General features: G+C 64.6%; 3 protein-coding genes, 1 long non-coding RNA gene and 1 pseudogene across 8 annotated transcripts; 4 read left to right on the top strand and 1 right to left on the bottom strand.

Moving 5' to 3' along the window:
- Positions 1-24: 24 nt before the first annotated feature.
- On the top strand, positions 25-9,837 carry HCN3 (hyperpolarization activated cyclic nucleotide gated potassium channel 3). Of its 3 annotated transcripts, none has more exons than XM_065042910.1 (9): positions 25-635; positions 3,051-3,480; positions 3,633-3,794; positions 3,913-4,131; positions 4,460-4,606; positions 4,711-4,951; positions 5,135-5,299; positions 5,927-7,067; positions 9,409-9,837. In XM_065042910.1, the coding sequence occupies exons 1-9, from the start codon at positions 328-330 to the stop codon at positions 9,431-9,433; spliced, it is 2,838 nt and encodes a 945-aa protein (XP_064898982.1). In that variant the 5' UTR covers positions 25-327; the 3' UTR covers positions 9,434-9,837. The 3 variants fall into 3 exon arrangements, with proteins under 3 accessions (XP_064898982.1, XP_064898983.1, XP_064898984.1); XM_065042912.1 differs by having other exon boundaries at positions 502-635; positions 3,215-3,480; XM_065042911.1 differs by lacking the exon at positions 9,409-9,837 and having other exon boundaries at positions 5,927-8,838.
- On the bottom strand, positions 9,362-10,530 carry LOC135576578 (uncharacterized). 2 transcript variants are annotated; one of them, XR_010468363.1, is made up of 2 exons: positions 10,306-10,530; positions 9,362-9,717 (listed from the first exon to the last, which is right to left on the bottom strand). It is a non-coding gene; the product is annotated as an uncharacterized LOC135576578 (long non-coding RNA). The 2 variants fall into 2 exon arrangements; XR_010468364.1 differs by lacking the exon at positions 10,306-10,530 and adding an exon at positions 10,095-10,289.
- Positions 10,459-13,182, top strand: FDPS (farnesyl diphosphate synthase). Its single transcript, XM_065042922.1, has 9 exons — positions 10,459-10,682; positions 11,092-11,232; positions 11,302-11,382; positions 11,460-11,582; positions 11,787-11,875; positions 12,124-12,196; positions 12,318-12,395; positions 12,470-12,604; positions 12,788-13,182. Exons 1-9 carry the CDS (start codon positions 10,545-10,547, stop codon positions 12,986-12,988), a joined length of 1,059 nt encoding a protein of 352 aa, XP_064898994.1. The 5' UTR covers positions 10,459-10,544; the 3' UTR covers positions 12,989-13,182.
- A 129-nt stretch (positions 13,183-13,311) lies between these two features.
- Positions 13,312-22,125, top strand: RUSC1 (RUN and SH3 domain containing 1). Of its 2 annotated transcripts, none has more exons than XM_065042909.1 (10): positions 13,312-13,424; positions 14,159-15,763; positions 16,263-16,349; positions 17,306-17,382; positions 18,032-18,206; positions 18,780-18,885; positions 18,976-19,022; positions 19,568-20,570; positions 20,854-20,982; positions 21,597-22,125. In XM_065042909.1, exons 2-10 carry the CDS (start codon positions 14,233-14,235, stop codon positions 21,763-21,765), a joined length of 3,324 nt encoding a protein of 1,107 aa, XP_064898981.1. In that variant the 5' UTR covers positions 13,312-13,424; positions 14,159-14,232; the 3' UTR covers positions 21,766-22,125. The 2 variants fall into 2 exon arrangements, with proteins under 2 accessions (XP_064898981.1, XP_064898980.1); XM_065042908.1 differs by having other exon boundaries at positions 18,032-18,212.
- Positions 18,425-18,543, top strand: LOC135576624 (5S ribosomal RNA; annotated as a pseudogene).
- Positions 22,126-22,359: the final 234 nt, after the last annotated feature.

Here is a 22,359-nt window from a genome sequence, read left to right as displayed (position 1 = left end):
GCCGTCGCCCTCGGAGCCCCGCCCACCCGGCCCCGCCCGCCGCGGGGTCCCGCTCCGCTCCGGTGCCGCCGCCGCTCCGGTGCCGCCGGCGCCTCCCCGCTGGCGGCGGGGCCCTGGAGCCGCGCCCGCGCCAGGGCGTGCGCAACAGGCGGGCGGCCGGCGGAGCTGCGGGAGCCGGCGAGCGAGAGCGGTCGGTGACCGAGCGGCCGGGGGCGGCGAGCGAGCGAGCGGCCGCCCGGGGCCGGGCATGTGCGGCGGGGCGGCGGACAGGGCGCCCGGGCAAGGGCGTTTGAAGGAAACGTGAAGCGCGGCGGCGGAGGAGGCGGCATGGACGCGGCACCGGGCCGGAGCCCCGAACCGCGGGAGAAGCCGCCGGTGCTGGACGGGGAAGCGGCGGGAGCACCCGCGGGGGCGGCGGGAGCGGTGCCGGCCTCGGCAGCAGCGGCGGAGCAGATCGTGGCGGAGGGCGAGGCGGCGGCGGGCACGTTCGTGCAGCGGCAGCTCGGGGCCATGCTGCAGCCCGCCGTGAACAAGTTCTCGCTGCGCATGTTCGGCAGCCACCGGGCCGTGGAGATCGAACGGCAGCGGGTCAAGTCGGCCGGCGCCTGGATCATCCACCCCTACAGCGACTTCAGGTGGGACCCCGGCCCCGCGCCCCTCCCGGTGCCACCGCCCCTGTGTCCCGGTGCCATCGCCCCGGCCCCTCCCGGTGCCGCTGTCCGTGGTGCTGAGCGCGGCTCCGCCGCCCGGCCCAGCCCCGGCCCCGTCGGGGCAACAAGTGCCGGCTGCCGGGGCTGCGCACCGTAAGCGGTTTCCCACCGCAGCCGGGCGAGCCGCCGCGGGGCCGGTGCCTCACCGGCGGCCGGGGCCGCGCTGCCCCAGCCCCTTCCCCATCGTCCCCGGGGAGCGCAGGGAACTTTCTTCTTCCTCAATCCCTCCCCGAACCCCCGGGGGCTCCCGTTGGGCCGGGACAGCTCAGGCGAAGATCGAACCTGCGGTGACCCAGCATGTGAAGGAGGAGACAGGGGCTGCCTGATTTTGCCTCTTCTCCCCCTTCTCTGTTTTTAATCTCTGTGTCTCGTCAGGAGCCGCCTCGTCCCCACGGGGACATGGGCAGAGCCTGCCCAGCACGGGCTCCATCGCCGCAGCCCCGGGAGCTGCTGGAGGAGGGCACGGCACCGAGCGAGGAGCCGGGCCTGGCTCACGGTGTCACCGGGATCACAGGGAGAGCTCGGGGATGGATGATGTGGGAGGAACTGGGTGTCACGGGGATGTTGAGTCATGTAGGGTGGGCTTTGTCTACTGGGGATGAAGCTGCCAGGCAGTCATCTCCCGCAGCAAGCTGTGACACGGCTGATGTCCCCAGCCGGGTGAGGCACCCCAGAGCGGGGCTGGCACCCGACACAGGTCCCCGGCACCTGGCGCCAACTCCTCTCGCTGCTGGGCCCCCATCTCCCGTGCACACCAGCTCCAGCACGACGCTGAGGGCTGCAAACCCCTCGAGCCCTTTTCCTGGGGAAGCCTCCCCAAAGTTTGCGAGTCTGAGCTTGGTGGGAGCAGCTTGCGCAGCCAGCGCCCTGCGCTGAAGGTGACATGAAGCGAGCTGGCAGGTGGACAGCCGGCGGGATTACACTGGTGTTTATCACATTATGAGGATACACAAAGGCCACTGAGATCAGGGCCCTGTGTGTTCGGCCTGACACACTAAAGGACAGAGCTTGCCCTGAGGAGCTTAAGCCTAAACCTGAATCAAGAGCTCCGGTGGGTTCAGGTGGTTTCCCCACTCAACACGCAGCATTTCTCGGGGTGCAGTGTGTGTGGGGGCACAGGAGGCGGTTGCTCAGCTCTTTCTGTCTCGCTGGCGTCTCCTTGCCTGCCCCAGCAAACCTTGGCTGTGGGCAAGGAGGTGTTAATTTGTGCGAGGCTCCTCGCCCCGGGGAGGTGGCGTCCCCCTCCCTGCCAGGCTCTGGTGCCCTCCTGCTGAAGCGGCCTCACGTGGTGCCACGGCTTCTCCATCCTCTTCCCTCTGCCCGCAGAAAGCCCGGTGCCCCAATGAGGACACCGAGTATGAAACACCCACAGGCTTCTTGTCATGTGCAAAAGCCCCTTTGGATCCAAGAGTTGCCCTGAGGTCACCTTTGCAGATTGAGGTGGAAACCCCCACCCGGGGCTGACGGGGGCACCTGAGGCTGGGAGCAGGACTCGCTTTTCCAGGCACCCATGAAGGCTTTGAGCGCAGGGTCCACCAAGCCGTATGGAGAGCTGTCACAGGCCTCCTGACGAAAGTCGTTTCGTGCATTTGTGCGAAGATTGAAAACATCCCAGCCGCATTTGCATGTGAATGGGGATGCTGAATTTCACGGCATCACCAAACGCTAATCGACCGCTGCCCGGTGTCTCTTGGCTTTTCCTCCGAAGCCTCTAAGCTTGTCCGCTCTCAGAGAAAGGAGGTTGAGTGCTCGCGAGCAGCCCTTTGGGACCAGGCGTGTTCCTCCCGCCCTCCCCGTGGTGATGACACTTGTCTGTCCTTGCTTGGCTGCTGCCTGGCTCACCCGTCCTACAATCCCAACCGCCTCCCAGGCCCCCGAGTCCCTTGACCAGGAGCTCAGTGCTCGGTTTGCATAACGAGCAAAGCTTATTCTAAATCCCGCTAAGCCAGGCTGGGTGGTGGCGGGGAACGGCGCACGACAGGGAGCACAGCCCGCGGCCTCCCTGAGTTCTCCATGGGGCAGATGTCAGCCTTGGGGTGTCATCGGGAGAGGGAAGAGCTGCAGCCAACCTCCAGCCCTCACTTCCTACACACACAGGGTGACATTTGCCTCCCTTGGCCCCGCTCTGCCTCAAGAGCCGGTGCAGAATTGCTCCTCTGCGCACACGAATTCTTGCAGAAGGGTCTTACTTGTGCCTGTGGGCAGGGACGTGTGTACGTGTCGTGAGCGCCCTTCTCTGCGGCGTGTTGGCCTCTCTAACTTTGATCCTGGCTTTGCTGTGCCCCGTTTCTCCCCTCTTCACCTTGATCCCGCTCCATCCCCTGCGCTCCCTCCTTGCAGGTTTTACTGGGACCTCATCATGCTGCTCCTGATGGTGGGGAACCTGATCATCCTGCCTGTGGGCATCACCTTCTTCAAGGATGAGAACACCCCTCCCTGGATCGTTTTCAACGTGCTTTCGGACACTTTCTTCCTGGCTGACCTGGTGCTGAACTTCCGGACAGGCATCGTGGTGGAGGACAACACGGAGATCATCCTGGACCCTCACACCATCAAAATGAAGTACTTGAAGAGCTGGTTCCTGGTTGACTTCATCTCCTCCATCCCGGTTGACTACATCTTCCTCATCGTTGACCTGGAGACCCAGGTGGATTCTGACGTCTACAAGACAGCCCGGGCCTTGCGCATCGTCCGCTTCACCAAGATCCTCAGCCTGCTGCGCCTGCTGCGTCTCTCGCGCCTCATCCGCTACATCCACCAGTGGGAGGAGGTGAGAAGCCCTTGGGGGTCCAAGACCCTGCTCAGGGTCTTGGGCCAAGTTGGGGATCCCTGGCTTTATGGTACAACTGGCCGGAGGGCGGGTTCTGAGGACTGTATGGGAAAAAGAGCTTTTCTATAGCTTTGCTCCTGCCTTTTCCCCAGATCTTCCACATGACGTACGACCTGGCCAGCGCCGTGGTGAGGATCTTCAACCTCATCGGCATGATGCTGCTGCTGTGTCACTGGGACGGCTGCCTCCAGTTCCTGGTGCCCATGCTGCAGGACTTCCCTGAGGACTGCTGGGTTTCCATGAACCGCATGGTGGTGAGTGCCCCTGCCCGGGGGTGGCGCCGGTTGTGCCGCTACCGGCGGGACGAGAGGATCTGGTTACACGTTACCGGGGAGGGTTGAGCCTGCAGCGCCGCTGTTCCCTCCTCTGCAGAACGACTCGTGGGGGAAGCAATACTCGCACGCCCTGTTCAAGGCCATGAGCCACATGCTCTGCATCGGCTACGGCCAACAGGCGCCCGAGGGCATGACCGACGTCTGGCTCACCATGCTGAGCATGATCGTGGGGGCCACCTGCTACGCCATGTTCATCGGCCACGCCACCGCCCTCATCCAGTCGCTGGATTCCTCCCGGCGCCAGTACCAGGAGAAGGTCAGTGCGGTGGGGGAACCATGTGGCTTAGTAACTGGGGGAAGATGCTTTGGCACAAGTGGGTCCAGCTCCAAACCTGCTCAGCACTGGGGTTTCCTGGCCAGATTTCTGCCTTTACTGCAGGATGGGGCTCAGGCTGCCCGTGTGGATGGAGATGCCCCATTCCTGAATGTTGGGGTTCAGTCTAGCATAGCAAGGCCCCATCCTGGCTGGATCCCAGCTCCTCGCCGCCAAGGAGATGGAAAGCGTTGGCCAGCGGCGCTGCTGGCCTCCGGTGCGGTGCGACTTCTTTCACCACAGCCTTGCGTGGCTCTGATTGTCCCCACAGTACAAGCAAGTGGAGCAGTACATGTCCTTCCACAAGCTGCCTGGGGACACGCGCCAGCGGATCCACGAGTACTACGAGCACCGCTACCAGGGCAAGATGTTCGACGAGGAGAACATCCTGGGGGAGCTCAGTGAGCCGCTCAAAGAGGTACGGGCCCGGACGCCGGTGCTGGTGACTTTGGGGAGGGAGGAGCGGTGTTTGCTGGGGTCACGCTCGGCGATGTCGCTGCTGAGCTGCTCGTCACCCCACAGGAGATCATCAACTTCAACTGCCGCAACCTGGTGGCCAACATGCCCCTGTTTGCCAACGCCGACCCCAACTTTGTGACAGCCATGCTGACCAAGCTGCGCTTTGAGGTCTTCCAGCCCGGGGACTTCATCATCCGTGAGGGCACCGTGGGCAAAAAGATGTACTTCATCCAGCACGGGGTGGTCAGCATCCTCACCAAGGGCAACAAGGAGACCAAGCTGTCGGATGGCTCCTATTTTGGGGGTGAGGTTGGGCTGGGGGACCTGGAGAGCTGGTGGGGGCATCCCTGATGTTTCTGCCTACTGCACCCTCTTGGCCAGTGCTTGGGATCCACCTCCCGCCGAGCTCTGGGGTTCCGAATCCCACCGGTCTTGTTCTGTGGGTGGTGTTTTATCATCCTGACATCCGACCCTGTCTCCCCTGCAGAAATCTGCCTGCTGACGCGGGGCAGACGGACAGCCAGCGTGCGAGCGGACACCTACTGCCGCCTCTACTCCTTGTCGGTGGATAATTTCAACGAGGTGCTGGAGGAGTATCCCATGATGCGCAGGGCCTTCGAGACCGTGGCCATGGACCGGCTGGACCGCATAGGTGAGGAGCAGCCCTTGGGTCCAGCGCCGGCTCCCAGGGGCCACGGCACCCCAGCCCCTTGGTGACGGCATCGTGGTCCCCGTGGGTGGTGGCATCACGAATCTCATGGGTGATGGGATCATGGATCCCATGTGTGATGGCATCATGGACCCCATGGGTGATGGTGTCATGGACCCTATGGGTGATGGCATCATGGACCCTATGGGTGATGGTGTCATGGACCCCATGGGTGATGGCATCATGGACCCCATGGGTGATGGTGTCATGGGCCCTATGGGTGATGGTGTCATGGACCCCATGGGTGATGGTGTCATGGACCCTGTGGTGATGGAATCATGGACCCCATGTATCATGAAATCATGGACTCCATGGGTGGTGTCATGGACCCTATGGGTGATGGCATCATGGACCCCATGGGTGATAGTGTCATGGACCTTATGGGTGATGGTGCCAACCCCAAGCCTGGCATTTTTTGAGCCAGGACTTGCCTGTTTTGTCCCTGCTTCTCCCTCTGACCCAGCCCAGACCCTTCCCAGGGTCTTGCTTCCCTTCAGGACACTTTGCCCTCCACGGTGTCCCCAAGAGCCAACACTCCCAGGGGTCATGACACTTGTGCCTCCCACGCAGGGAAGAAGAACTCCATCTTGCTCCGCAAGCGAGCTGAGCACAGCGCGGGGCCCATAAACAACGAGATGATCCAGCAGATCGTGAAGCACGACCAGGACGTGGCCCACAACATCCAGGACCTGCAGCAGATGGCGATGGGCCGGGAGCTGAGCGGCAAGCCGGTCATCTGGGAGCCGCTGGTGCACGCGCCCCTGCAAACTGCCGCCGCCACCACCAACGTGGCCATCGCCTTGACTCACCAGCACAGTCTGCAGGCCCACATCTTCCTCCCGCCCTCCTCCATCTCCAGCCCGCTCTCCCCTGAGGCCACCCTGCTCACCAAGCAGGTGCGCAGGTCCCAGCCCAGCCTGGGGGGCTCCCGGCCCTCCTCGGTGAGCTCCCCGTCGGGGGCTCCGTCCCACCTGCAAACACCGGCCGCCGGTTCGCCTTCCTCGCCCATGGTCCAGCCCCAGGCGCCCCTGGAGAGCGGGGGGCAGAGACCGAGCCCCGGGGCGCAGCCCCCACCGCGGCCGGCGCAGAAAGCGGAGCTGCCGGCGCCGGCCAAGCAACCCCCGGCCGGTTCCCAGCCCCAGCTCTCCAAATCCCGCGGCGCCTCACTCTCCACCTCGCTGCTTCAGCAGACGGCGGGGGCCCCGTCCCCCAGCTCGGAGCAGGCGCTGCCGGCGGGGAGAACGCTCCACTACAGCCTGTCCCGAGCCACCGGCTCCCACATCTCTCTTCTGATGCAGCCGCAGCAGCTGGTGAAGCACAGGAGCATCCAGGGGCTGCCGGTGGGGCGGCTCACCCACGACGTCCGGCTCCTCTCCGCCTCCCAGCCCTCCCTTCCCAACAAAGTGGCCCAGCAAAGCGACAGGAGCTCCTTGCAGCAGGGCAGGAAATCCGCAGGGAACCTGGCCCGCAGATCCTCTCCCTCGGTAGCCGGACTCCTCGCCAAGCCGTGCCCGGGGGTGCTAGGCCAGCCGGCACACCCGCAGCAGATGCCTTCAGGATCGCTGGCTCAAGCCGCTCGCCCCGCGGCGGGAGCGTCCACCCCGCAGTCCCCGGTCTCTGCGTCCAGGCAGGCGGCAGGTCCCTCCCGGAAGGGCTCCGTGGCCTTCAGCCCCGAGGTGGAAACAGGGAAACCCAAACTCCCGTCCAACATGTGAGTCCTGGCGGCACCCGTGCACAGGCAGGAGGGACCCCAGCGGCGGTGGGGGAGGCAGAGCGCCCGGCCATGGCCCCCAGCCTGGCTGCGGCGGAGGGAAGATGAGGTGAGAGGCAGCGCTGGGGACACGGACCGGCTGCTGCGGGCTTGGGGACACAGGGACGGGTGTGGGACCCCGGCTGGATGAGGAGGGGACCCTGCCCGGGCTTCCCCCTCCTTGCTCCATCGCCGTCTCCTGATTCCTGCCCCCATCCTGGAGGCAATGGGACGAGGAAGCGCCCTCGCCCGAACCCCGGCCTCTCTGGGGAGCCCGGCTCCCCACAGCCACTCCTCGGGGTCCAGGTCCCCCCGTGCTCTGCCCTTGTGCCCCACGGCCTCTCCGGGGGGCCAGGCCAGCACTGGTGGCTCCTGCAGGTCACGGCACACGCCTGCCTGCATCCCCGGGAAGCTCCGCCTTTGCTTTTTGGGAGAGGGTGGAGAGGCAGCCCCCCTGGCTGGAGCCCACGGCGGGTCTCCCCGGGCGGGCAGAGTGGGGGTACCCAGGGCCAGCGGCACCAGGTCCCCCCTGGGGCACAATGCTGGGACCTGGGGGTCCCTGGTGTGACAAGTCAGGGACAGGCGGGTCCCCCACCGAGCAGCTTCTCCCCAGCTTAGGGGAGCATCTTGCCTTTGGGTGCTGGGTCCCTGGACCCTCACCCTGCTCCGGTGAGGGGGGAACCAGCTGCCTGTGGTTCCCAGGAGGATGCTCAGCCCGGGGGTGGCTCCCCCCGGCGCTTGGTCCTGTTTCCAAACTGCCTGGAGACGCCGGTCACCAGTGCTGCAGCCAGCGAAAAGGTGTCACGAAGAGATGCCAACCCCGGGCAGCGCCCGGGTGACACGCGGGGCCACCTCCCCTGTCCCTTCTGGGTTTCGCCATGGGCGGGCAATAACCTGGGACCCCCCTGGCCAACCCACTTTGCCCCCCAGAGCCAGTAGTCAGCAGCGTGTGTTCAAGTCGTGGCTCTGCCGAGCTGAGCTCTGCTTCCAGTGTCGCTTTGGGCCAAGCGTGTCACCAGTCCCGGTTAGAGTAGTGTCCCCTCCCCACCCTGCCATGCTGCGCCAGCTGCTTCCCACCGCTGGACCAGGAACTGTGGCTTGTCATCGTGTTCTGGGACCCCCCAGACCCCGGCGCGGCGGGCGAGGGTCTCGCTCCACGCGGTCCTTCTCCAAGTGAGGTCTTTGGTTCTCCCCCGTCGTGTTTTGGGATGTTGTGACCAGTCCGGACCGTGGGGCCGCTCGGTGAGACCCCATCAGCGTGTCCATCGCGGGGGGAGTGTCCAGTACTGCCTTTTCTTTCACGGACTCCAGCTCCCCGTGTCCTGCTCCACGCCCGAGGTCGGTGTCTCCCCACAGCCCCTCGGGCAGGGTCTGCAGCCGGGCTGCGTTCACACTGCGTCATGTCCATGTCGTAGCGGTCATCCTAGGTGTCCCCGCAGAGCCACGCGTCCCCCGGCCGGTGGCCGCTGCACCATCCCCATGCTGGGAGCCAGGGCCGCCCTGCGCCGCGGTCACCGGTCACCAGTCACCACATGTGTCACCCGCAAGGGAGGTGGCCATGGGGACGAGTCTCGCCACCAAAGACCATGCCCCTTCACTCTTGCACTCACAGCAGTCGATGTACAGAGCTTGTAGTTTTCATATCGCAGAGGATTTAAAAGCGTTTTTTTATTTTTTTTCCGGTCCGTTGTACATAATGGGTTTAAATAATAAAGAGAGATCCTGAGCTGGGCTGGGGGAGTCTCCTTCGTGCCGCCCACGGGGACAGGAAGGGCTGGGGGGGACACTGTGGTGCCCGCTCCCGCTTAACAGCCAGATCTGATCCTGGAGCCGGGAGCAGCCGCCGCGTCCCGGGGTGTCCCCAGGGGCTCCCCCCAACCTGCAGTGGGACCCCAAAGGCAACAGGTCCCCTTTGCCCGCCCCCCCCATCCTTTAGGCCCTGGGGGAGATTAATGTTTAATCTTTGCTTATTTTCCCTGTCCATCCCCCTTCCCTGCAGGGTTTGATGTCGCCTGATTGCAGAGCAGACTGGAGGCATTAAATAGATTAAATGAAGGTCAAGGAGCGCGAGATGGGTCTGGGCGCCCGAGCGGCCGCCAGCGCACCCGGTGCGGGTCTGGGGGCGCAGCTTTGCTCTGCCTGCACCCCCCCAGCAGCTCCGCCGTGTCCCCCCGGTCCCCCCCCCAGCATCCCCCACCCTCGGGACACCAGTGCCGGCCCCACCGGCAGCAGGGATCGGGCTCGGTGACACACGATGAGATCAGAGCTGATTAGCGGTTTCTTTCTAATTTGATTATTTCAGATTACACCGAAGCCAGCCTGATTAACGGCCCCCAGCCCCAGCTGTGCCGCCAGCACCCAGCCTGGCCCTGCCCGGCCACCAGAGCCCTCTGCAGCGCGCGCCGAGGCTGCCGGAAGCCAAAAGAGCATTTTCTTGGAAATATACGATAATTCCAGCCCATGTGCCTCATGCCCAGCCGTGATTTATTTACCCACCATCTGCAGGGCCGGGCTGCTCGGGCAGCGGCTGCAGATGGGGCTGGGGAGGAGGCGAAGGGACCCGCTGCCTCCCGGCGGCCTGGGGCGGGGGATTAGCGGCCACAAGGCAGAGCTTGATTAAACCGGGGCGAGAAGAGAGGAGAGGATTACGGCAGATCAACCGGAGATTGCCAATCAGCGGCACCGAGTCCTCGGTGCCCCCAGCCCCAGTGCACCCCTGCACCCACCATGCACCCCCCAGCCCCAGTGCACCCCTGTACCCACCATGCACCCCCCCAGCCCCAGTGCACCCCTGTACCCACCATGCACCCCCCAGCCCCAGTGCACCCCTGTACCCACCATGCACCCCCCAGCCCCAGTGCACCCCTGTACCCACCATGCACCCCCCCAGCCCCAGTGCACCCCTGTACCCACCATGCACCCCCCAGCCCCAGTGCACCCCTGTACCCACCATGCACCCCCCCAGCCCCAGTGCACCCCTGTACCCACCGTGCACCTCCCAGCTGCTCCCCCAGCTCCAGGGCACCCCTGTACCCACACTGCACCCTCACAACTGCCAGGGCTCCCCATGCACCCCAAAAGCACCCCCATGCACCCCGATGAACCCCCAGTTCCCCGCCAACCGGCCGCTCGCTCCATTCCCCCTCTCCACCAATCCAACCCCTCAGTCCCGCCCTCCCAGGGCTTCTATTGGCTTAACCTCCTTGGGCTCATCCTCGTGCGATGGAGCAGACCAATCAGCGCGGGCACCGGCTGCGGCCGGCGGCTGGCTCCGCCCCCCGCGCGGGGCACGCTGGGGGTTGTAGTCGGGCGGCAGCGAGGCCACCGCTGCCTCCGCGGCTCCGGACTACACATCCCGGCGTGCCCCGCGCGGGAGGGCGGGGCGGCCGCGGGGACAGCCAGGGCAGCGGCGGCGCGTCCCGCACCGTCCCGGTCACCATGAGCGGCAACGGGGCCACGGCGGCGGCGGCCGAGCGGGAGGAGTTCATGGCCTTCTTCCCGCAGATCGTCCGCGACCTGACAGAGGGAGGCCTGGGCCACCCGGAGGTGGGCGATGCCGTGGCCCGGCTGAAGGAGGTGAGGAAGGGTCGGCGGGGCTTCCCGGTCCCCGGTGCTCCCCGTTCCCTGGGGCTGTCGGGTTCCCGTTCCCCAGTGCTCCCCATGCCCTGGGTTTCCCCGTTGCATGGGGATCCTCGTTCTCCGCTTCCCTCTCCCTGGTCTCCGGTGCTGCCCATTCCCCGGGGCTCCGCGTTCCCCATTCGCCGTTCCCCGGGGCTCCCGCTTCTCTGGTGCTCCCCGTTCCCCGGGGCTCCCCGTTCCCCGGGGCTCCCCGTTCCCCACCGCTCCCCGTTCCCCGGGGCTCCCCGTTCCCCACCGCTCCCCGTTCCCCGGGGCTCCCCGTTCCCCACCGCTCCCCGTTCCCCGGGGCTCCCCTTTCCCCGTTCCCCGGGGCTCCCCGTTCCCCACCGCTCCCCGCTCCCCGCAGGTCCTGGAGTACAACGCACCGGGCGGGAAGTGCAACCGGGGGCTGACGGTGCTGGCGGCTTTCCGGGAGCTGGCGACCCCCGCGCAGCAGGACCCCGAGAGCCTCCGCTGCGCCCTGGCCGTGGGCTGGTGCATCGAGCTGGTGAGAGCCGGGCGGGGGGCGCCTGGGGACCCCCGGGGATCCCCCACCCCCTAACGCAGCCTTCCGCAGTTCCAAGCCTTTTTCCTGGTGGCCGACGACATCATGGACGCGTCCCTCACCCGCCGGGGGCAGCCGTGCTGGTACAAGAAGGTGAGAGGCTTGGGGAGGTTTTGGGGGTCCCGCGGGGTCAAGGTGCTTTGTGACACGTCCCTGTCCCCGTGCTACAGGAGGGGGTCGGTCTGGACGCCATCAACGACGCTTTTCTCCTCGAGTCGTCCGTCTATAGGTTGCTGAAGAAATACTGCGGGGAGCGGCCCTACTACCTGCACCTGCTGGAGCTTTTCTTGCAGGTGAGCCTGGGCGCTGCAGATTTACCTCGATTTTGGTCCGTTTCAGGATGCATATGGATCTCAGATTGTTCCGGGCACCCCACCAGACGCGCTCCCTCCCTTCGCACTCGGAGAGGAGCCGAAACGGCGCTTGGGTTTGGGGTTTTGCTGGTGCTTTGGGGTTTTTCATGGGGCTGCGTGGATAAACCCTTTCTTTACCCGCAGACTGCCTACCAGACGGAGCTGGGGCAGATGCTGGACCTCCTCACCGCTCCCATTTCCCAGGTGGATTTGAACCGCTTCAGCGAGCAGAGGTAAAGCAGCAGGAGGGGACAGAGATGGCAGCCCCGTCGTGGCACGGTGGCTTTTGGATGGCGTGAGGGTGCCAAGCGGCTCGCTGCAGCAGCGCTGTTACCCGCCGGGCTTTGGGGAGCGAGTCTTGCTCGTGCTGTCGGGGCTGGAGCGCTGGTTTGGAGCGAGATGTTGGTGTTTTCTGCTGGTTCTGTGCCGGGTGGCAGGGGAGGCCTGGGCTTTGTCGCTCAGCGGGATTCCTCTGCTGCAGGTATAAGGCGATTGTTAAGTACAAGACGGCGTTTTACTCCTTCTACCTCCCCGTGGCCGCTGCCATGTACATGGTGAGTTTTCCAGCAGCTCAGGAGGTGCTTTAACCCTCCGTACGAGGCCGTTGTGGAGGGCAGGATGGGGGGAGGCCGGGAGGCAGATATTGCAAAGCTTGATTCTCTTCCCCCCTCTCAGACCGGTATTGACAGCAAGGAGGAGCACGACAACGCCAAGGCCATCTTGCTGGAGATGGGCGAGTTCTTTCAGATCCAGGTAGGGGCGGCTCCCCATCCCTCCGTGTTTTTAAGAGGGGGTCATGGCGCTCACGCGCGTCCGCCTTTGCGCAGGACGATTACCTGGACTGCTTCGGCGACCCGGCGCTCACGGGGAAGGTCGGCACCGACATCCAGGACAACAAGTGCAGCTGGCTGGTGGTGGAGTGTCTGCGGCGGGTCACGCCGGAGCAGCGGCGCGTCCTGGAGGTAACGCTGCCACGAAGCCCCTAAAGATCGGTGCCGTGAGCTCCCTCCCCGCATCCGCGGCCCCAAAAGCTGCCTCCGGCGGTTACCGGGCTGGGAGAAATGTTAATTGTTGTGAGGGGTGTGATGGTGACTCCTGCCATGCAAACTGGACCTTCAGCGCGGCTCGTGCCGGTGTTTTCTCAGGAAAACTACGGCCGTAAGGAGCCCGAGAAGGTGGCGAAGGTGAAGCAGCTCTATGAGACCCTGGGCATGAGGGCGGCTTTCCAGGAGTACGAGGAGAGCAGCTACCGGCGGCTGCAGGACCTGATCGCCAAGCACGCCAACCAGCTCCCCCGCGAGATCTTCCTCGGCCTCGCTCACAAGATTTACAAGCGGCAGAAGTGATGTGGACTGTTTAGTCTGTGCTAAGTGGGGGGACCGGGAAGGTTTGTCTCCCCTGTTGTTGCTGCTGGATCCAGCGGGTCTGGTTTTGGACCCTGGCCCTGAGGTGGGGGGGCTGGTTGGAGACGGGATGGTGCTGCGAGAGGATCGTAGATCAGCCGCTGGCTTATTGTGTCAATAAACATCGGTTACTGAGACGCTGGCTGGAGATGGGGCTGGGGGGACACCGGCACCCCCGTGCTTTTGGGCTGCAGGAGCGTTGGTGTCGCGGGGGGGGGTGGGACCGGAGCATCGTCCCCGCCTTGTCCCGGGTGGGACCGGGTGGTTCCGGTGATGGGCAGGACCGGGGCGGTGTCCGGACCGGGGCTCCTCCCCTCGCCACCCCCCTCCACCCCCCCTCCCCCCCCGGCAGCCGCATTCGCCGCCGCAGCGCAGGGAGGTGAGCGGGGCTGGGGGGCTCGGCGGGGGCTCCGGGGCCGCTGCCGCGGGGAGGGGAGGGCTGGTTGTCCCCCGGTAACATCGTTCCAGCTCCGGGGCCGCTGTTTCTCCAGCCCCGGGGCCGGGGGATGCTCGGGGATAGCGGGGGGTGCTCGGGGCCGGGGCGGAACCGCCTGGCCAGGGATGCTCGGGGAGTAGCGGGGGATGCCCGGGGGTACCGGGGGATGCTGTGGGTCACCGGGGGTGCCGGGGCCGGCGCTGTGCCCCGGTCCGGGCGATGCGGCAGGCTGCAGCAGCTGCCATGGCTCGGGCTCGGGCGGCTGCCAGGATTCCTGCGTGTTTGCGAGGCCAGGCCAGGGTCGGGTGTCTCCTTGTCTTTGGCCTGAGAGCACCCGCAGTGTCACCAGGATCAACCCCCAGGCTGAGGTTTCAAGGGCGTTTTCTCCTTGACGGCGCCTCTGAGCCGTTCCCGACCCCCGAGAGCCGGCGGAGGGGGTTCAGCGCTGCTGCTGCAGCGGCTCGGAACGCCCAGAGCTTCCCGGCCCGTGAGCTGGGATCCTCGGCCGCCAGCCAGCGGCTGCAGCTGGGCGGCCCTTCCCCGAGGAGCTGCGGGGCAGCCCCGTTTGTGTCCCCATCCCCTGCTGCAAAGTCGCTGCCGTCCCCCGCCCCGCCCGTTCCTTCCCAGCTTCGTGCCGCTGCGTTCTGTGAAACGAAAGGGCGGTTTTGGTGTTGCAGGGAGCTGGATGGTGTGAAGAGAGGAGCTGGGGGGCGGTGCGAGCAGCTCCCAGCGCTGCCGGTGAGACAGCATCATGCTGGCTCCAAAGAAAGGCCTCCTGTGCAACCTCAACCACATCCACCTGCAGCACATCTCGCTGGGGCTGCACCTGTCCCGGCACCCGGAGCTGCAGGAGACCGCGGCTTCCCCGGCCGGAGACCAGAGCGGCCGCGGCGACTGCCCCGAGAACCGCGAGCAGGTGGACGCCAATTCCAACAACCCCTCCTTCAAGTGCCGCTGTTGCGAGTCCCACGCTCAGCAGCCGGAGACGCTGGGTCTCCTGAACCAGGCAGCTCAGGAGGGTTTTCCCTGCCTGCACGCTGGGGAGGAGGCGGCTTCCCCTTGCGATCTTGCTTCCTCCACCTCCTCCTCCTCCTCCGTCAGCAGCTGCTCGGATTTCAGCTTGGATGACTCCCCGGTCTCCGTGTACTGCAAGGGGTTCTCCGGAGAAGGCTCCCAATCGCCTGAAAATCAACCCACCGCCATTCCCATAGAAGATGCCGGGGATGGCCGGTCGCCGGCTGAGCCGAGCAGGACGTGCGATGGAAGAGACGCCAACTTCAACCCCCCGGCGCCGCAGAGCAGGGACGCGCTGGCTGGGGAGAGCCCGGACAGCCTCTGCAGCAGCCCCTCGCCCGCCTCCCAGCGCCACAAGACCTCACCCGGCCTGGAGACCACCCGCGGCGTCCCCGGCGACCTGGACCCCAACTGCAACCCTCTCCCCGAGCCCGACGCTGCTCCCGCGGCTCCGCCAGCGCCGGCCCGGTGGGACCCGGTGCTGGGCAGCGCTCCGGAGCCCCTGCCCCGCGCCGCCAGCGTCCCACCGCCCGTGCCCCCCCGGCCCCGCCGGCGGCTGCAGGTGCTGGGTGCGCAGCGAGCGGAGCAGCCGCTGGTGGAGCCGGAGCCCGGCGCGGGGGAGCTCTGCAGGGACGCGGGCAAGAAGAACATCACCTCCTTCCACGAGCTCGCCCAGAAGAGGAAGAGGAACGCCGGCGGGGCCGCGCTCGCCCAGGCCAGGGCTGACCGCAGCGACTGGTTGATCGTGTTCTCCCCCGACACGGAGCTGCCGCCCCCCAGCGAGCTCCTGGCCAGCGAGCCGGCCCGGCCACAGCCCCAGCACGACGGGCCGGCGAAACCGCCCGGCTCCCGGCAGAGAGAGGTGACCACGTTCAAGGAGCTGCGGTACCGCAGCGCTGCCAACAAGCCCAAGGGGCAGCCGGGCGGCGGGCGGGCAGAGCCGGCGGCGTCTCAGCGCCCACCCGCGTCCCTCGGGATCACCGTGGGCGGCGACAGCGCGGGCTGGGGGCCACCCGCGCCGCTGGCACCCGTGGAAAGCCACCAGGCCAAGAGGAGGAGATCTCGCCCGGGACTGCAGCCCATTGCGGAGGGACAGCCGGGGGACACAGAGGAAGGGATTCTGCCACCGCCACCGAGCCGTGTCCCGGGGGAGAAGGCGCTGAGCGCCGGCGGCGATGGAGATGTCCCGGTTTGGGGGCTTGCGGAGCCCAGGGGGGACCCTTGGGTGCCAGGAACGGTCGAGAGAGGAGATGACGCTTGCAAGGAGGGTAAGAGTTGCGGTCCCTTCTGGGCTGGGTGCAGGGGTGCAGCAGGACTGGGGGAGCACAAGGAGCAGCTGCGGGATTTGGGGAGCACAAGGAGCAGCTGCAGGACTTGGGGGGGCTGTAGGGTTTGGGGGAGCAGAGGGGCGGTGGTCGCGGGGATGAGGGGTGTGTGAGAGCAACCTGGCCGGTCCGAACGGTCCCGGTGCCGCTGTCGGGTGTCCCGAGCTCGGGTGCGATGGGGGCGCCGTGGGCTCCGTTGCCCAGCCCGGGGCCGGGCTGGCGCCTCCTCAGCCGCCCTGTCCCCGGGCCCGGCGCCGCCCTTCGCTCCGCCGCCCCTTCCGGCTCCATGGGCGAGCGCAGCCCGGCCGGTCCCGGCTCCGGCGGGGAGCGCCCCGGTAAGTCGCGGCGGGCGCGGCCGCGGACTGTCCCGGCAGCAGCGGCCGGGCCCGGGGGAGGCCCCTTGGGCAGCGCCTGACGCCGCCGTCCCCTTCTCCCTCTCCAGCCAGGCCCGAGCCGCCCGGAGCCGCCCCGGGCACAGCCCGGCCTGGCGGGGGGAGCGCGGAGGGAGCCCGGGGAGAGCAGAAGAAAGGTAACGCTGAGCCGGGGGGTGGCGGGGGCTGGGGGGTGTGAGGGGTCGGGGGTGGCCTGGGCGGCGCCAGCGCCGGGGACAGACGGACGCGGCCGCGCTGTCGTGTGGCGGCAGGTGGAGCTGTGGAGCCGGAGAACAGGGGTGGGGCGGCCCCGGCATCTTGCGAACACCTCCCGGCGCTCCCGCCGACATCTCCGCATCCTCCCCGTCCCCTTGGCAACGGCGGGTCCGTCACCCCCAGCCGCGGCGGGGGCGTTGGCACTTAATGAATCCTGTCTGCAAGCGCTGACCTGCAGATACACAAATCCTCCCAGCTTTAGGTCAGAGATAAGGGTGACTTTGCAAAACCCCTCATTGGAGAGACTGACCTTGCAGCTCTCAACATTTCAGAGCCTGAGCAATTAGTTGGGTCTTGGTTTAACATATACATATATATATACCCATATACCTGCGTTGGATAAAGCATCCTTTCGCTCAGCATTGCTCGTCATACCCTAAAAGGATTATGTAATGCGATATGCAGATGTGTAAGCAATTGGCTCTTTAGGGTGTGAACGCAGCTATAAGATTTTGCATAGGATGGCGGTTCGTTTTCTTGCTGGCGTGCCCGCTTCGTCCCAGCCCTGGCTCAGTCCATTCGCTGATGGACTCCTGATGGGTCATTTACCTCGATCTCAAAGCGCAAAATTAATGATGACTATGTTTCAGGCAAATACTGTTTGACTCTTACAAGCCCCCAGATCACGCAGCTCTGTGATAAACAATATCTCGCCTCCATGCGCTAAATTTGGCTCATTTATCTGCACACCGGCTAAAGAACCGCGGTTTTGGGGACAACAGCGGGTTCCCGTTACCTCTGGGGCTTCCCGGCTCCGCGTCCAGCTCTGTCGGCTGCTGGTCCGGCCGCGGTGGCGCCGCGGGGGCCCGCGGTGACGTGTCCTTTCGTTGCCCGGCAGCCCTGCTGGTGGCCGTCAGCACCGCCGTGGACAAGGTCATCGCCCATTTCAGCGCCGCGCGGAACCTGGTGCAGAAGGTGAGGGCAGAACCACCGAATCGCTGCGCTTGGGAAAGCCCTTTCAGACCATCGAGTCCAACCGTTAACAATGTCGATATCGAGCTGCTAGACGGATGTGCCTGATCTCAACAGAAAGCGGTGGCTTTGGTCTGGAAAGCTTTTAGTAACATTTCGCACAGATTTAAGTCCAGTATGAAATTTAAGTCTAGTATGAAATTTTAGAGTCCCGATTATGCAGAATATTTAAATTGCTTTTAACTTCACGGTGCCGAGAACATTTAGAAGTGCGTATATTCATTAATATGAATTTCAGCATAGGTGAAACTACATTTATCCAACTTGGAATTAAAGAGATTAGGAAGAGAAAGGAGGCTGGTAGGGACTTTGTGCTAACAGTACAATACTCAGCCAGGGCTTGAGCGGGGGCGTTATTTTTTGCAATGTGCTTCTGTTATTATGAACACAGCGTAGTGAAAATCCATGAGACCGGGTCCACATCCATGGCACGGAGGATTTTATGCTGTGATTCACCTTCCGAGCTGAATTCATTTCAGTGCCAGCGTGTCTGCATGTGTGGGATTGGGGTGCGAGGGGCTTCGGGAGCCGCAGGGGAGGGCTTGGTGCTGCTTTTCCCATCCTGCTCCTCGTTTCCGTGCCTCCCGCGCAGGCGCAGCTGGGGGACAGCCGGCTCAGCCCCGACGTGGGTCACCTGCTGCTGCGCACGCTGTGCCCCGCGCTCTACGCCGTGGTGGAGGACGGGCTGAAGCCGTTCCAGAAGGACGTCATCACGGGCCAGAGGAGGAATTCCCCTTGGAGCGTGGTGGAAGCCTCGGTGAAGACAGGTCGGGGTGAGGAACGTCCTCCTGGAGGCGTTGGGATCAGCGTCTCGAGGCGCCTGGAGCCTGGGAAAGAACAAGCCCAGGGTCCAGGATAAGTTGGGGAATGAGCTGGAGAGCGGTGAAAAGGGACCTGGGGGACAGCAGGGTGACCACGAAAAAGGGGTTTAGTTCAGATACCATCAGGATACACTTGGGGAACATATATATATACATAATGTAATCTATACAGCCATAGCACCCTGAGAACGCCCCATCTGGTCTGATCTGGGAAGCTAAGCAGGGTCGGGCCCGGTCAGTGCTTGGATGGGAGACCAGCTGGGAACAGCGGGTGCTGTGGGCCGAGCCAGCACTGGGCCCTTGTGGCCAGGAAGCCAATGGGACCTGGGGTGGGTTGGAAGGGGGGGGTCAGTAGGTCAGAGAGGTTCTTCTGCCCCTCTGCTCTGCCCTGGGGAGACCACACCTGGAATATTGTGTTCCTGCTCCATGGGGGGATTGCACTGGATGAGCTTTCCGGGTCCCTTCCAACCCCTCACACTCTGGGGTTCTGTGGTTCTGTGACCGTTTCCTGCCCCGCAGGCTCCACCACGCGCTCCCTCCACGCTCTGTGCTGGCACGTGGCCGGGCTGGCCCCTCTCGGCAGCACCAGGCAGAAGTTTCACGCCTTTATCCTCGGCCTTTTGAAGTGAGTGGTGGGTCCTGCTGTCCCTGCTGTCGCAGCGGCTTGGAGCAGAGTCCCAAAAGCTCTAACTTGGCTTCCCCTTGGCTCATTTAGCACGAAGCAGCTGGAGCTGTGGATCTCCCACCTGCAGAAGAGCCCAGGTAAGGACACAGCGACCAGAATGTCCTCATCCAAGTCTTCAGCTTGCCAAGGTGATAATCCCGGACCTGTTGCAGCCACGATGCTTGGCTGGAATTCCCGTAGTGGATGAAGGTGTTGTTTTCCACGGCTGTTGTGCCGGGGGAGGGGAGTCAGGCGGATAATTTGGAGCTGGCTGGACGTGTGGGTGAGGGCTGGGTGGTTCGCAGCTCTCCAGCGCCATCCACAACTGTCTGAAAGGAGGTTGGAGCCACCGGGAGCATCGGGTTCTGCTCCCCAGGAATGGGATGAGAGGAAATGGCCACAAGTTGCGCCAGGGGAGGCTGAGGTTGGAAATTTGGGTTAATTTCTCCCCAAAGGGCTGTGGGTGTTGGAACAGGCTGCCCAGGGCAGTGCTGGAGTCACCATCCCTGGAGGGGTTAAACACACACAGATGAGGTTCTCAGGACATGGGTCAGTGCTGGGGGTGGGTTCTGGTTGGACTTGAAGACCCTGAGGGGCTTTTCCAACTGAAATGATTCTCTGATTCTACGTCCCTGGCTCGTAGGAGTGATCTCCACGCTGTATTCACCTCTGGCCTTCTTCGCCCTGAGCCAAGGGCCTCTCCCGCACCTCGCCGACGAGCTGCTGCTGCTCATCCAGCCCCTCTCCGTGCTCACTTTCCACCTCGACCTCCTCTTCGAGCACCACCACCTCTCCGTGGACGTCAGACCCTTGTCCCGTCGCCTGGAGTCCCCCTCCTCTCCTCCCCATCACGCCGTGCAGCCTCCTCCGGAGCTCCAAAGCGGTGAAAGCGGGGACAGCCTGGAAGATGAGATCCCCCCCGATGCTGCGGGGAGGGTGGCCGGTGCAGAGGGTGGCACAAGGCTTCGGTGGCAAGCGGCTGAGCACGGGCTGGTCCCCGGCCCGCAGGTGGCGGCTGCGCTGCAGCTGAGCTTCCAGCACGTGCTGCGCTGGGGCGATCAGCTCAGCCGCGCTTTCCGGGGAGGGGACAGCTCCCCGGAGACCCCCAAGCCCGAGGCGGGTCCTCGGGATGCCAGTGCTGGCCCCGGCGGCTGGTGGGACCAGCTAAGCCAGGCCTCCAGGATTTACGCTGCTCCCAGCAAGGAGAAGTTCGCCCTGGGCTGGTGGACGAAGCTGCGGGCGGCTGCGGGGGATCCCGGCCCCGGTCAATCTGCGCGACCCCATGGATGCGTGAAGGAGGCCAGAGGGACGGAGCTGCAGCTCCTGCAGAGCAAAGGTGGTGCTGAACTTCCCACCGCAAAACCCAGAGGCAGCGCTGACGCCTCCGGGACCTCTTCTCCTGAAGATCTCACCCTGTCTGCTGGAGCTGGAGCACCCGCTGAGCCGGATGGTCGTACCGCTGGGGAGAAACTCAAGGCTGCTTCCCCAGAGCCGCGTGGGAACGGGAACGGGGCCGCCACCGATCCGGAGCGCGATGGTCCTGCTGGTGCCGACAAAGGCAGCTGGCTGGGCCGGCTCTTCGGAGCCACCAGTCCCTCTGCCAGGAGCTTCCAGCCCAGTCCTGACACCGGCTCAACCAGGTCCAGGTAAGACCCAGCTCGGGCAGGCGGGGCTGGGGAAGCTGATGAGGGTTTTTTCTCCCAGGAAAACACGCCGTGGGGCTGGTGGGTGTCGTGTGCTGCCTGTTATCCCAATGGCTGAGGAATTAGCGCATGTCCCATCGCTTCGGTCCTTTAGAGCAGCAGGAGCTCCCAGTGGTGCTCCATAGAGCCCTTGGCACCGCCTGCATTGCCAGAAGAGTTTTCTGAGCAAAACGGGTGGGGGCAAAGGCTTCCCTGACCAGCTCATGGCTTCTTTTGCTCGGGGCAGGAGACCCTCCAGCTGGTTGTCCCCCGGCGCGCGTGTCCTGGCCGGGGCGGTGAAGGGGCTGGCGGCCGAGAAGACTCGTGATGGAGAACGGGCAGAGAGGAACGCGGCCCACGCGCCACAGCCCCACAGGTGACACCGGGTATCGTGGTGGTGGGGACCGGGACACTGGGGGTGGATTTTCTTTTTGGGGTGTCCAAGAGATGTTTCCAGGCTCCTTGTTGCTCCCCCGGGGATCTTCCTCGCTCTCCCATAGAGCTGTGGGTGAACTTGAGTGTCTGCCGAGCCGGGGTCAGTTGTTTTTCCTGGATATTAGGGGTAATTTCTTCCCCAAAGGGCTGTGGGTGTTGAACAGGCTGCCCAGGGCAGTGCTGGAGTCGCCAGCCTGGGAGGGCTGGACAGATGAGGTTCTCAGGGACATGTTCAGCGCCAGGGGTGGGATATGGTTGTAATTGATGATCCCGAGGTTCTTTTCCAACCAAAACGATTCTGTGGAATTGTGGCAGGTCAGAAAAGCTGCTGTGTTCCTTCTGTGCTCGTGCAGCATTTGGCTCCCGCTCTGCTGCTCCAGGCCCTGCTTGGCAGGACCGTTTTGTGATGGGGCGTCTGGGTCCCGTCCGTAGCGGGATGGGCTGAGCATAGGGACCCACCGGCCCCACGCGTGAGGGTCAAAACCTCCCCTGAGTCCTACGGGAGCTTCTCTGGGTCCCCGGGGAGGTGAATCCCTGATGGGTTTTGTTGCGCAGGGCGGTCCGGGCACTGTGTGACCACACGGGCAGTGCCGACGGGCACCTGAGCTTCCAAAAAGGGGATGTCCTGCAGCTGCTCTCCACCGTGGACGAAGACTGGATCCGCTGCTGCCGCGGGAGCAGCACCGGCCTCGTCCCCGTGGGCTACACATCCCTCATCCTGTGAGGAAGAGGAGGCCTGAGGAAGCAGCGGAGCTCGTCCACGCAGGTGCCACCTCTGGGAGGGACCATCTGCCACACTGTCACCGCCGTCGAGGCGTCACCGCCATCAGGACACTCGTCACTGCTGCTAATTCACGTGACGTTACCGTCTTGCCGTGGGCACGTCCCGTGTCCCCACAGACCCGCTGGCACTTCACCGCTGCCGGGGAGGGAAGGGCCGTGTCCCCGTGTCGTCCCCGCGCCGTCGCGTCCCGCCACCGCCGCGTGTCCCCGGCCACCGCGGTCCCAGCACTCTGTAAATCATTGTAACCACAGAACAAGCTCGTTCTGGGGGGAAAAAGCTGGAAATAAAGGTTGTGACTCACGTGTGTGTGTGTGACGGGGTGGTGGCAGAGGGCATGAAACGGCCCCATGGGAACCGCTCCTGGGCGGCCGCGAGACCCAGAGGCAGAAATAACCCCGGCAATTGTGTCCCCAGCCCCATGGGGTGGAACGGGCTCAGGATTGGGAAAAGGTTTATTTATATTTTTCAAGTTTTTCCTCATTGTTTGTGATTTTGGCACCAAACTACTTACAGGTTTACTCTGGGCTCTCTAGC

The sequence above is a fragment of the Columba livia genome, chromosome 28 (assembly GCF_036013475.1).
Source record: "Columba livia isolate bColLiv1 breed racing homer chromosome 28, bColLiv1.pat.W.v2, whole genome shotgun sequence".
NCBI lineage: Eukaryota > Metazoa > Chordata > Aves > Columbiformes > Columbidae > Columba > Columba livia.
This window is presented reverse-complemented; position numbering and strand designations above follow the sequence as displayed.

What these genes read in the sequence shown, in the direction of transcription:
- HCN3 (XM_065042910.1), top strand. Translation starts at nt 328, where the DNA reads ATGGACGCGGCACCGGGCCGGAGCCCCGAACCGCGGGAGAAGCCGCCG. An exon ending in CACCCCTACAGCGACTTCAG is followed by an intron (nt 636 to 3,050) that starts GTGGGACCCCGG and finishes CCCTCCTTGCAG; the next exon opens with GTTTTACTGGGACCTCATCA. An exon ending in CCCAAACTCCCGTCCAACAT is followed by an intron (nt 7,068 to 9,408) that starts GTGAGTCCTGGC and finishes TGATTATTTCAG; the next exon opens with ATTACACCGAAGCCAGCCTG.
- FDPS (XM_065042922.1), top strand. Translation starts at nt 10,545, where the DNA reads ATGAGCGGCAACGGGGCCACGGCGGCGGCGGCCGAGCGGGAGGAGTTC. An exon ending in TGGGCTGGTGCATCGAGCTG is followed by an intron (nt 11,233 to 11,301) that starts GTGAGAGCCGGG and finishes AGCCTTCCGCAG; the next exon opens with TTCCAAGCCTTTTTCCTGGT. An exon ending in TGCTGGAGCTTTTCTTGCAG is followed by an intron (nt 11,583 to 11,786) that starts GTGAGCCTGGGC and finishes CTTTACCCGCAG; the next exon opens with ACTGCCTACCAGACGGAGCT.
- RUSC1 (XM_065042908.1), top strand. Translation starts at nt 14,233, where the DNA reads ATGCTGGCTCCAAAGAAAGGCCTCCTGTGCAACCTCAACCACATCCAC. An exon ending in CGCGGAACCTGGTGCAGAAG is followed by an intron (nt 17,383 to 18,031) that starts GTGAGGGCAGAA and finishes CCTCCCGCGCAG; the next exon opens with GCGCAGCTGGGGGACAGCCG. An exon ending in CCACCTGCAGAAGAGCCCAG is followed by an intron (nt 19,023 to 19,567) that starts GTAAGGACACAG and finishes CCTGGCTCGTAG; the next exon opens with GAGTGATCTCCACGCTGTAT.